A 13,185-nucleotide genomic window follows, 5' to 3' on the forward strand; every position below is an offset into this window, starting at 1 on the left:
CTGGGCACAGCCCGCTGCACACGGCTGCACGGGGACAAAGCAGCACTGCAGGGACGTGAATCCTGAGAGTCACAGCCTCATCACAATAATGACACACATGAGCAGCTGGGGAAGTGCTGCAGATGGGCCTGGCAAGGGCAGGTACACAGCAGTCTGCAAGATAAAAATGTATGAAGGGAATCTCTGGACATGGAATGGACAGTGAGGACTCAGCAGGAGAGAGCACTGAAATCAAGCTGACCCAATTAACACCACCAACACCAGCACTTGTGCCCAGGTCCTTTAGAACAATGGAGAACCACTTGTTACCTGTGGACACTGCACAGCAGCAGCTTCTAGAATTGTAAGCAATGCAAAGTCCCAATACTGCTCTGAGCTAATGGGCGAGACCAGACATCCCCTGAGCCTCTGTGGGCTCCATCTCTGAACCAGAGCTCCTGCAATTCCTTGGTGCACAGCGCAGCACCCAGCACCACACAACCAATACACAACAGCCAGATGCCAAAAGGACAGAGAGGATCTGAACAGCAACTCATCATCAGCAGAGCTTGGCATAAGACAGCAGTAAAGCCTCACACCAGAGAGACCGAGTAAACAGATTAAATGGGATTTAGTAATATGGAATAAATAGGATTTAGTAATTTTACAGCAAAAATCACTGCTCTTGCAGCTGAAAGGGGAAAAAAATCACCAGGGGTTAGAGGAAGAAACAGACTGTGAAGAGCCTGGGGCTGGCGAGGAGAAGGGCAGCAAGCAGGCAAAGCCCAGGCTCTCTGAAAGGCACTGAACAGCAGCTGCAGCCTTTGGCCACTGAACTGAACGACATCAGTTTCATCTGGAACAAAGGGCACAATTCCAGCTGAGAGACTTTCACAGATACCACTGGCAGAAACAGAGACAGGGACAAACACTGTGGCCCAGGGAGGCAAAGGTGGAGAGCTCAGGCTCCGGTGCTGCAAGGAGAGCAGCCAGGACCAGCACCTGGCTCCACGCTGCCTGTGCTGCCACACAGTCCTAGGGCACACATCCTGCGGGGCACAGCCCCTACATCCTGCTGGGCACAGGGCACACATCCTGCTGGGCAGAGGGCACACATCCTGCCGGGCACAGGGCACACATCCTGCCGGGCACAGGGCACACATCCTGCTGGGCAGAGGGCACACATCCTGCCGGGCACAGGGCACACATCCTGCCGGGCACAGCCCCTACATCCTGCCGGGCACAGCCCCTACATCCTGCTGGGCAGAGGGCACACATCCTACCGGGCACAGGGCACACATCCTGCCGGGCACAGCCCCTACATCCTGCTGGGCACAGCCCCTACATCCTGCCGGGCACAGCCCCTACATCCTGCCGGGCACAGGGCACACATCCTGCTGGGCACAGGGCACACATCCTGCCGGGCACAGGGCACACATCCTGCCGGGCACAGCCCCTACATCCTGCCGGGCACAGGGCACACATCCTGCCGGGCACAGCCCCTACATCCTGCCGGGCACAGGGCACACATCCTGCCGGGCACAGCTCCTGCACTGCCCATGCTGCCCAGTGAGACCCCAAGCCCCCGATGCCGCCAGGAGAGCCAGCTGTGGCAGGGGACACAACAACCCACAGCAGCTGCCAACTCCAGCATGAGCACCAAGCATGGCCCCCTCTGGCCTGGCACACATGGGGAGCAGGGACCAGCCCCCAGCTGCAAGGGGCAGTGGCCTCCACAGGGCCTGGAGGTCACCAGCCAGCAGAATGGCACAAGCCAGTATCCTCACCACAGAGCAGTCACCTCCAAAATGAAATTCTGAGTCAAGGTTGTTTTTCTTTCTATTTTTTTCAGATATTTTCTGGTTTAGCCAAGCTCACAAGTGTGGTTAAACTGAAAAGAAGCTGCTTTTTAAAACAGATATTTACATATTCATGGATTTCACAATTGCATCACTGGTTTGATTCTCACACAATCCCAGGACTCAGTTCATATTTCCTACTTCAAAGCTTTGTTTCACAATATTTCCACTAAGGATCTGCCTCCCTCCAGCACCATACAGCTAAGCACAGAAAAAGCACATACTTTATTGCAAATAAAGTGCAGTAAACTCCATTTCCAGAAACTGCTTCCAACCCTGAGCCTGCCAGTGAGCCTGCATGAAACACACAGCACCTGGACAGCTGGTGACTGGGCTACACACAAAAACCAGGGCTATAGACCAGGCCCACCACTATTTGCACAATCAAATCAGTGGCTGAATTCAAGACCCTTCAAAAAATCAAGGGGTTCGACTCCTTCCTAGCCCCCAGTTCCTATTTTGTTGTATTGCTCAGGAAGTGCTCAGTCACGCAGCACAGGTCAGCGATGCTGTGGTGGAAGTCTTGGACAGACAGATGTCCGGTTCCTTCCGTGAGCCCCACAGGAACGAGACAGACGAGGTCACAGCTGACGTGACTTCACTCTGCTTTAGGACTGCGATGCCACAGACCAACCTCCCGTGCCCACAGCAGCCCCTGCCCCTCGTCTGCCCCTGGGAGCAGCCACTCACTTGAACTGGTGCTCTCTGGAGCTGCGGATCTTGGAGGAGAAGCGCTCGGCCAGCTTCTCCAGGCTGCGGGAGTACTCCAGCTCGATCTCGGCCTTCCTGCGGAAGAACTCCTGCAGGTCCTGCAGCAGCTGCAGCCGCGACTCCGACTGCTGCTCCAGGCATTTGAACTGCTCCACCAGCTGCGTTCGGATCTCTGCAGGCACAGGACAGGAGAGGAACAAGACATCAGCTACAGACACTGGCCAGGAGGGTTCTCCTCCCTTGTCCCAGAGCGAACAGCACAGCTCTGCTGGAGCTCGCTCCAAGCCCTGCGTGAATTCAGGGCTCAATAAGGCCACAGGATCTGCTTCCCAAGAGACAGCAGGACAGTGCCATCGACCAGCTTCACATTAAACCTTATTCTTTGTCAAAACAAACAGTCCTACAACACTGAGACCAACCTCAGAGCTTTCAATTGCCTTTTGAAACCAGAAAACCATACTTCTATCTATCTGGTACTACCTGAAATCACACACTATTCTCATATAAACTAACGCTTTATTTCTTGATAAATGTCCATGTGAATACCTTTAAGATGGCCAGCACTGACCTTAAGGAAGCTGGCACTGCCATGCGCCCTTCTCTCACCCCATCCCCCTGCACTGCCAGGTTTAACAACAAATCCAACCCAGCTTTGGCTCAAAGGCTTAAAAAGTCTTTCACACCCTCCAAATCCCAGCTCAAAAACACCAAAGGTTTCATCTGTTCTGTGTTTATTTGCTTTCCCCTGAGGACCTTCAGACACCAGGACAGACACACTGTGACCTTTCCCCAGGTGGGCTCAGCAGCAGGAGGTGTCTGTGGAGTGTGGGGATGGGCTGCTTGGGCAGCTGGTGTCTCCTGCAGGGAACAGCACTGCAGGAACAGCTGGGCTCCAGTGCTGGCCCTGCCCTGGCACCGCCAGAGCCCAGCCCCTCGGCTGCAAATCCCCCACACAGGGGATGCTGATCCCAGCAAGACAGGCAGGGAAGGGAGAGCTGCTCACGGGCATAGCCAGACCCCTTGCCCCGTCTGCAAGAGAAGCCACACAGCACCTGTGGCACAGGATGTGATGGAAATATACCTCCCCAACTCCTCCCAAGCCTGAGCAGGGTTTCTGCAGCTCTGTGAAGTGCACCTGGCCAGGAGCCTGTGCAGGAGCTGCTCACTCTCCCTGGAGCACAGCTGAGCTCTGCCCGGAGGGACGGGGAGCCCGGCGGGAGGGCGTGTGCAGAACTGAAGGGAGAGGGAAAATGAGACTAGACCATAGGAAAATCTATTCAAACTGAGAACAATTGGGCTGAGCTGGCTGCGGGGGGCAGCTGCACGGCAGAGGGATCAGAGGAGCTGGAATGGCAGGGGTCAGCTGATGGAACGGGTCCATGTGCTGCCTCCCTGTTCCCAGAGCCCTCGGGGACAGGGGAGAGCAGCCCCAGCTGCCCACCACCACACACCCCTGGCAGAAGGCAGGTGGGCACAGCTGAGCTGAGGCAGCTCCTGCATGTGCTCACCTTGAGAGCCTTCTCTCCTCCCCTCATGTGCCCAGAGCAGCCACGGCACTTGTGGCCATTTTAGTCCACCTACAGAAACACCCTCTTCAACGCTCCTAACAGCTGCACAAGCAATCCACGACACACAACATGTCCTTTGCCTTTCCCTAAGGTTTGTAAGATCTGTTTTTCTCACTTTGCTCACCTGACACTGGTGAGAAGCCAAGGGCCCCAGCAGAGGACAGTGATGCAGAGCAGGGATGCTCAGCACAGCGGCTGCCTCTGCCCAGACAGGGCTTTCCCTGGCGCTCTGGGCATCTGCTGCACACACACATGCAGACATCAGCCCTCACTCAGAGCAAGCTGCAGAAACTCCAGAATAACGGACAATCCCACTCCACTGAGAATGCGAGAGATACCTTCAGAAGTTAAATTCTCTGCTAAAAGAATGCAGGAAAGGACGCTAAATTGCAAACAAGGTCTCACAACAACTGGTATCAGCGCCTCAGTCTTTATTCTCTCTGTTCCCAGTTTGCTAGAGTCCAGCTCTCTCTGTCCCTGGCACACTTCGACCTTTGTCAACAGAATTTTGTTCTTTTTCCTATGCCTGTAATGTGTTGATTTGACACTTCTGTTTCCTTGCAGGAGTTCAGCCAGGTCAGTGCCAGCCCAGCACGCAGAGGCAAAGGACAGCCCCTGTGGGCACAGGGAGCTGCCAGCTGTGACCCTAAAGCCACCCAGTGACAAACCATCACACCAACGGAGGAGATGGACACTAACCCCAGGGGCTGCTGCTGCATGCTAAATGGGAAGGGCTTGTGTAGAAAACAAAATGCAAAGCTGCTGGCATCACCAATGCAAAGACAGACGTGGTAGCAGACAGAAGGACACTGCTCAGTGCTCCAAGGGTCGCTGACAGTCAGCACTCCAGGGGACAGCCCCGACAGCTCCTGCACTGCTTGCAGCCATGCTACATCCACCTAACCCTTGTGGGGGGATCCACAGGCCGGCAATTCCAACCTTCAACCAATTGCCAATTATGCTTTCCACGGTAGATAATCTTCTCTTCAGCACCAAACCCCAAAACTTTACCTGTGGCTGCTCAGCTGGCATCAGCCGCCACGGCAGCCAACCCCAGCAGAAGGACAGCAGGATACCCTGCAGAGCTCATGGACAGGCAACGCACGGGAAGTTCAGGATGGGCTATTAAATAAACCCAATTCTCCACAGGCAAACGGGAAAATCCCGGGCAGTTAAGCCTTGCAAAGGTCGGAGTCTAAACTGGCACAGGGGAGCCAGGAGAGCCTGCAGGGTGGGCTTGGTGCAGCCCGCACAGCCTGCCCCAGCAGCTGCGGACCGGAGCCCCCTCCTCCTGCTCCTCCAGGAGATGGGTTTGGCACAGCACCCCCTCCGCAGCCCCGAGCCGCGCTCCGGCTGCTCAGACAGGGCCAGACAAAGGCGGAGGTTTCTCTAGCAACGGGCTGGGCCAAGGCAGCCGGAGCTGCGTCCCTCCCGTGCCGGCGGCAGCGGCACAAAGCCCGGCTCGGAGCTGGGGTGCAGCCCATCCCGGCACAAAGCCCGGCTGGGAGCTGGGGTGCAGCCCATCCCGGCACAAAGCCCGGCTCGGAGCTGGGGTGCAGCCCATCCCGGCACAAAGCCCGGCTGGGAGCTGGGGTGCAGCCCATCCCGGCACAAAGCCCGGCTGGGAGCTGGGGTGCAGCCCATCCACCCCGGCACAAAGCCCGGCTGGGAGCTGGGGTGCAGCCCATCCATCCCGGCACAAAGCCCGGCTGGGAGCTGGGGTGCAGCCCATCCATCCCGGCACAAAGCCCGGCTCGGAGCTGGGGTGCAGCCCATCCATCCCGGACAAAAAGGCAGCTGGGGTGCAGCCATCCGGCACAAAGCCCGCTCAGTGGGGTGCAGCCCATCCACCCCGCACAAGCCGGCAGTGGTCAGCCCACACCCGTGGTGACCACCTGGTATAAAGGGTGCCCCGGCACAAAGCCCGGCTCGAGCTGGGGTGCAGCCCTCCCGCACAAAGCCGGCTCAGAGCTGGGGTGCAGCCCATCCACCCCGGCACAAAGCCCGGCTGGGAGCTGGGGTGCAGCCCATCCATCCCGGCACAAAGCCCGGCTTGGAGCTGGGGTGCAGCCCACCCATCCCGGCACAAAGCCCGGCTGGGAGCTGGGGTGCAGCCCATCCCGGCACAAAGCCCGGCTCAGAGCTGGGGTGCAGCCCATCCACCCCGGCACAAAGCCCGGCTGGGAGCTGGGGTGCAGCCCATCCATCCCGGCACAAAGCCCGGCTTGGAGCTGGGGTGCAGCCCATCCCCGGCACAAAGCCGCTGGGGTGCAGCCCATCGGCACAAAGCCCGTGACTGGGGTGCAGCTCGCTGGGGTGCAGCCCATCACCCCGGCACAAAGCCCGGCTGGGAGCTGGGGTGCAGCCCATCCATCCCGGCACAAAGCCCGGCTCAGAGCTGGGGTGCAGCCCATCCCGGCACAAAGCCCGGCTCGGAGCTGGGGTGCAGCCCATCCCGGCACAAAGCCCGGCTCAGAGCTGGGGTGCAGCCCATCCACCCCGGCACAAAGCCCAGCTGGGAGCTGGGGTGCAGCCCATCCATCCCGGCACAAAGCCCGGCTTGGAGCTGGGGTGCAGCCCATCCATCCCGGCACAAAGCCCGGCTGGGAGCTGGGGTGCAGCCCGCCCATCCCGGCACAAAGCCCGGCTCAGAGCTGGGGTGCAGCCCATCCATCCCGGCACAAAGCCCGGCTGGGAGCTGGGGTGCAGCCCATCCATCCCGGCACAAAGCCCGGCTCAGAGCTGGGGTGCAGCCCATCCACCCCGGCACAAAGCCCGGAGCTTGGGGGCCACAAACCGGCTCGAGCTGGGGTGCAGCCCATCCCGGCACAAAGCCCGGCTGGGAGCTGGGGTGCAGCCCATCCACCCCGGCACAAAGCCCGGCTCGGAGCTGGGGTGCAGCCCATCCACCCCGGCACAAAGCCCGGCTCGGAGCTGGGGTGCAGCCCATCCCGGCACAAAGCCCGGCTGGGAGCTGGGGTGCAGCCCATCCACCCGGCACAAAGCCCGGCTCGGAGCTGGGGTGCAGCCCATCCCGGCACAAAGCCCTTACATAATCCGGCACAAAGCCCGGCTGGGAGCTGGGGTGCAGCCCATCCATCCCGGCACAAAGCCCGGCTCGGAGCTGGGGTGCAGCCCATCCATCCCGGCACAAAGCCCGGCTGGGAGCTGGGGTGCAGCCCATCCACCCCGGCACAAAGCCCGGCTGGGAGCTGGGGTGCAGCCCATCCCAGCACAAAGCCCGGCTCGGAGCTGGGGTGCAGCCCATCCACCCCGGCACAAAGCCCGGCTCAGAGCTGGGGTGCAGCCCGCCCATCCCGGCACAAAGCCCGGCTGGGAGCTGGGGTGCAGCCCATCCCGGCCCAAAGCCCGGCTCAGAGCTGGGGTGCAGCCCGCCCATCCCGGCACAAAGCCCGGCTCGGAGCTGGGGTGCAGCCCATCCATCCCGGCACAAAGCCCGGCTCGGAGCTGGGGTGCAGCCCGCCCACCCCCGGCTGCTCCACGGCGCTGAATTATCCCCATCATCCATCCGGGAGAGCAGCATTGTCACGGATCCTCCCGCCGGGCAGCCTGAGACAGCCGCTCCTCTAACATATGCTTCACCCCACTGATTTGTGACAAGTGAGAAAATATGCTTGGCAACAAAAGCCATTATTTTCTCACAACTGGGATTAGACCCAATAGTTCATTGCAAATATAGCACAGCAAGCTGGACTCAGGGAGGATCCAATTCTTACACAAATACAGAAGACACTAGAAAGGCCATTTGACTCTCAGTTGTTTTTATGCCCCCTTCAGAGCATCCCTGTGCTGCCTTCCCTAAAAGTCCAGCCCTCTCCATAACAGACACACCTTGGGTGCATTTTCCAGCGCTTTGTCACCCCACGTTTGACCAGCACACGCGGTTTCCCCTGGGAGAGCCCTCACGCACACTGGGAGCTGATGCTTTCCTGGATCCATTGTGGAACACCAGCCAGTGTTCCAACAGGAGAACCCCAGCTGCGGGCAGTGAAGCCAGCACAGCCCCGGAGCGCTGGGCTCTCGCTGCCCTGCCCAGGAGCCGGGCTCAGTCCCAGGCTGGGTCCCAGGCTGGCAGGGCGTTTTTCAGAGCCCACACGTGTCCCTGGCAGGGCTGGGTACCGCGGGCACTGCCTTCCCTGCACAGCAGCTCCAGGGCTGGGAGCAGCAGCAGAGGGATGCAAGGGATGGGCTGCCACAGGACCATCGCCTTCCCGGCAGGGCTGCAGCCAGGAGAGGCTTTGTCCGGCCCCAGCAGTGACAGCACTGCGCCTGAACAGCCAAGGAGCTGCAGGCCCACGGCCTGGGGCATCCACAGACAAATGCCCGGGGTGCCTCCATCAGGGCTGTGGAGCAGCCGGAGGGGGCCTGCAGGGAAAGCAAACAGCCCAAAGCTGCCCCAGCCTCCCCTCTCCTTCCTTCCGTGTGATTAGTAACATCACCGCCTAGACAAAGACAAGAGATACAGCTCCTGGTAAAACAAAGAACAAGACAAGCCTTTTATCTGAAACGAGTGCTCCCGTTTAAAAAAAAAAAAAAAAAAGAAAGAAAAGAGAAAGGAAAACACTTCCCTCCAGTATGAAAACAACTCCAGTGGCACTGGCATTTTTCAGGTATTTTCATGTGCGTCTGTAATCCCCAGCCCGTGCCGCAGCCCTTCGTGTGCACAGCCCCAGTTTTCCCTTGTACCCACACCAAGCCCCCACACCGCGACTTGCTGGGCTGTGAGGCAACAACTTCATCTGCAACCCCTCCGAAGGGAAGTGAAAGTGTAAGATATGGCATCTTGAACCCAGGGACTTCTCTCCTGGGAAATCCCTGCCCTGGAGCAGCCCCTCGTTTAATGCAAAGGGCAAAGGAAGATGAGAACAGCCCCTCAATGTCCAAGAACAAATACCACAGCTGACAGGGTGACAATGAAGCCTTGGAATGATTAATAATGAGCTTAGCAAGCACAAGAAGAAGGTGGCAAAGCTGTGTCACCGAGAGGCACAGCACCAGCAGTCCCACACGCTGCTCCCTTCCCTCTCCTGTCCTTGCACACGATGGTGGCCGCTGCTGCCAAGGCGGTAGCATTTGTCATAGACTTTGATACTCCACATCCACAGGAGCTACTGACAGCAGATTTTCCTTAAAAACTGTCTCTGAATGCAGATCTGAAAGCAGCCAGCCTGGCTCGTGAGGAGGCAGCAGGGAACAATGAGTGTTTGGGGTAAAGCAGAGCACCCAGTTCCTTCCACAGGCAGCGCTGCCTGCATGACAGCCCGAGCTCCTGGGACACCAAGAACCAAAAACCAACCAAAGCAATCCAAACAGTGGGTACTGTTAACTTCAGCTGAGCCTCAAGGCCGAACTTCCCACAGATCAAGAGTGAGAACAGATATAATGGCGTGCTGCAATTATGTCAAATTTAGAACAGAAACAGCGCTTCAAACCACACATCACGTGTGCCAGATGGGAGGAGAGCTGGCCAGAGTGCCCAGACCAGGCCCCAGTGCCAACCACAGCTTCCCTGGCTTTGGAGCAGCTGGGCAGCCGCCTCTCCAGGTCTCTCTCATGTCCTGGACAATGCTGTCCAGGGATGCCACCGTCCTTCCTCTCTGACGCTAAGGAGAGGGCAAACCTGCTTGCAGAAGAAATCCTCATTAGCATGGGAGCTGGTTTGTTTCACTCTGCATCACTCACAGAAACGAGCCAGACTGACCCAAAGTGGTTCTTTTCCCTGCCTCTCTCTGTGAAGAGAGGCACGGGCAGAGCTGGAGCCTGGCAGCAGGTACTGACCCAGGTCCTTGTGAAATGCAGGGCACAGGACCAGCCCAGGCACAGCACAGCTCCACGCTGTGTCCCCTCCAGGGAGCACCCAAGGCTCCAGAGCCACCCCAGCTCTCTGCTCCACTCAATCCTTGTGTGCTTCGGCTCAAGGTTCATGTCAGCAGACAGGTCTGTGCCAGCCCACCAGGCCTGGCAGGGACCCCGCACAGGGACCTCACACAGGGACCCTGCAACAGGGACCCCGCACAGGGACCCCCGCACAGGGACCCCGACCCCAGCCGCAGCGAGAGGGCTGGCGTGGGGGAAGCCCCTGGCCTGGGCTGCAGCATCCTCCATCTCCTTTTCCCACAGCCCCTGGCACCTCCTCGTTTCCCTGGGAACAGAGACTCATCCACTTGTAATTCACAGCCTGAACTGGTCACATCTGCTGCCACTTTTGTCTGACTGCGAGCAGCACCGAGGGAGTAAATCTCATTTATTGTCCCTGCACCCTGTTGTCTGGCTATGTGGCCGTGCACTGATCATGCTGATCAGTGGGAGGAAGAATTTACAGGGCTGAAGGCAGAGCGAGACCCCAGAAATGCTCATTAAAAAAGACTTGGAGGAGGCTGGGGTTGGTTTTGTTGTTTGAATTTGGGTTTGTTTGTTTTGGGGTTTTCGGTGTTACATTAAAGAAGCCAAACTTTAAAGAGGTGCACCCCAAACCTCTAGCATTCCAAGATCCCTGGTAATCCCCTGTTTGGTGCCTGTGTCTTTGGAGAGCCCCTTGTGCCCCACAGCCAGCACTTCTGCCCAAGTGAGCTCTGTCCCCAGGAGGAGAAGGGGAAGGCAGAACTGCTGCCTTTGCTGAGTTTGTGCCCCCTCTGGTTTTGCCTGTCAGGAACACAAGGGATGCAAAAAAGCATTAAAGAGAAAGAACCAAACAGATCTCTTGTATCTGTTCATGATTTAAGAAGAGCAAAGGAAGCGTCTCAAAACCAGATGGTGGCTTTTTCCCCAGAGAAAACAGCTCTTCTGCCTGCCCTCCTGCACAGCCGGCAGGAGCTCCAGACCCCGCATCTGTCCACTTGGGAGGCACCGGGATGGCTGGAGAAAGGCTTTCACCAGCCAAAATGATGTAACCGGAGCTCCGGGCTTGCGGCTATTAAGATGCAAAGGAGAATGTATTCAAACTGGAAAAGAAAGAGCTGAACAAGAATGTGAATCCTGCCCTGAGCCACTGAGATGGAATAAAGGAGAAGATCATTAAACGGTTCACTTCAGCACCTCACATTCCTTAATCCAGGCATGGAAAGATTTCACAGATCATTAACAGAGTGGGGCTTTGCAGACAGTTCCTAGAGTCAGCCCCTTGTATCTGTGCAAGTTCCCCAACCCCTGTACAGCCCTAACAGGATCAAATATTATACACACAAATCAGAGCAGATTACCCAGCAGTGCCTTCTGGCCTGAAAAATCTGTGCATTCATGGATCCACTGAACCAATTCTCTTCCAGAGTAATACTTTACATGCATTAAAAACACAGGATAATTCCTTTTAAGAACTTTTCATCTCACATCTCAAAGTATCCTATAAGCCTCAACATCTTCCAGAAAGAGGGATGGATTGGATTACAACCTAATTTTACAGATAGGATAAAACAAGTCTTTCCTTGGGCATCTCTGCCATTGCTGTTTCCCACTGTGCCTTTCTGCAGTGAAGATGGGCCTGAACTTCACTTCAAGGCCAAACTGCTCCCAGTCTGAAGGGACACAGAAAACAACAAGAAAAACAAATTCCAAAGCAGTAAACTCAAACTGAGGAACCTGTAGGAATGGGCAACTCCAACAGCAGCAGTTGCCCAATTTCTGTTATTTGTTTGATTTAATGTTCCTAAAAATATCACAGGCAGCTGGCTCCCTGGGCCCTGTGCCTGGCACGGCCAGCTTCACACTGCGCCTCTGACCAAAACCTCCTGGGCATCTCCAGGGTCTGATCCAGCTCCCTGCTGTGCCTCCAGACCAAAACCTCCGAGCATTCCTGGAGCCTGATCATGCTTCCTTTGGAGCATGTCCTCATCACCCAGAAATGCTGTTCTTCCATGTCCTCTTGGCTAACTGTCTCCACCGTGCTTTTTCAATCTCAGCACAAGGACCTGGCCAAAGCCAAGAGCATCCCTGTGGGATGCTCCTCATCAGCACTGACCAGGAAAGCCTCAGCTGCTGCCAGGGAATCAACAGTGCTGCTTCCTTCAGAGGCTCTGCCTCAGAGATCAGCAAAACGTCAGCCCAAGGCTGACACTGCTCTTCACTGCTCCTCCTCTCCAGAAAAAGCACAACATTGCAATAGCAAGGGAAAGCTGCGCCGTGACCAATGGAAGTGCATCATCTGTCACTGGATCCAGCCAGCCTGGAACTTGCAGAGAGGAAGCATAAACGTAGGGAGGATTTCACCTTCCCAAGAACCAGCACGACCCTCCCCAAAGGCTGCAAACACAGCCTCAGGCAGCACCAGCGGTCTTGGGGTGTTTCAGGGTGAATAAAGACCTGCAGAACCTCACTACTGCAGCGCAGAAGGATGGATATTCACATGGATATTCAGAAGGTAACAGACATGCAATGGAGCATCCAGCAGACTGTCTCCAAAGGGCTTTCCACACCAGACAGGATCCAGCCCAATACTTCACAACCTCCTCATGAATTCATCATTTACTATAGACCTGGAGCAAGTTCCAGACTGCAGACAGCTTAGCTTGAGGCTAATAATATGTTCCACATTGGGATCACTGGGTTGTGCAGCTGCCACCCACAAAGCAGAGATTATTAATTCCTTCAGTATGAAGTGATTGTGCTCCTGCCTTCTAAAGAAGGGTAAATCAGCATAAAGCATATTGTCTGCTCTCACCATCTTCCCCAGCATCCTATTTATTAGTGGGTGCAGAACCAGATGGTTATAGATAAACAACACCAAAGAAAATACGGAAATAGCCTGGTGTAGTACAGGAGCGTTAAATTCTCACTCAGAAATAAGAAAGGGCATTAAAGGAACTTGGGCAGCTCCAGGGGAAGCGAGCCAGCAGACAAATGCAATCCATGTGCACCAGCGTGCACAGCTTTTCCTGAAGCGCTATCAGGACAGAAAGGGCTCCTGCAGCTACAGCTCTGGCTAAAGTCAGCTGTCACTGCAGGTGTCCATCACTTCCAGAAAATAATCCCTCAGATATTTCAGCTGATTTCCTTGGTATGCACAGCAGAGCTGCTGCAGCACTGCTCCTGCAGGACTCTCCTGCCATGCTTGC

At 56.5% G+C, this 13,185-nt stretch overlaps 1 protein-coding gene across 2 annotated transcripts in view; it reads right to left on the minus strand.

The window, feature by feature from the left end:
• Window positions 1-13,185, minus strand: part of SRGAP3 (SLIT-ROBO Rho GTPase activating protein 3) — a 69,207-nt gene that overhangs the window by 35,948 nt on the left and 20,074 nt on the right. For both annotated transcript variants that reach the window (XM_030956449.1, XM_030956448.1), the window contains exon 2: window positions 2,529-2,721. In XM_030956449.1, the coding sequence (XP_030812309.1) occupies window positions 2,529-2,721 (193 nt within the window). The remainder of the gene's footprint in view (window positions 1-2,528; window positions 2,722-13,185) is intronic.

The sequence above is a fragment of the Camarhynchus parvulus genome, chromosome 12, assembly GCF_901933205.1.
Source record: "Camarhynchus parvulus chromosome 12, STF_HiC, whole genome shotgun sequence".
In the NCBI taxonomy this organism is placed as follows: Eukaryota; Metazoa; Chordata; class Aves; order Passeriformes; family Thraupidae; genus Camarhynchus; species Camarhynchus parvulus.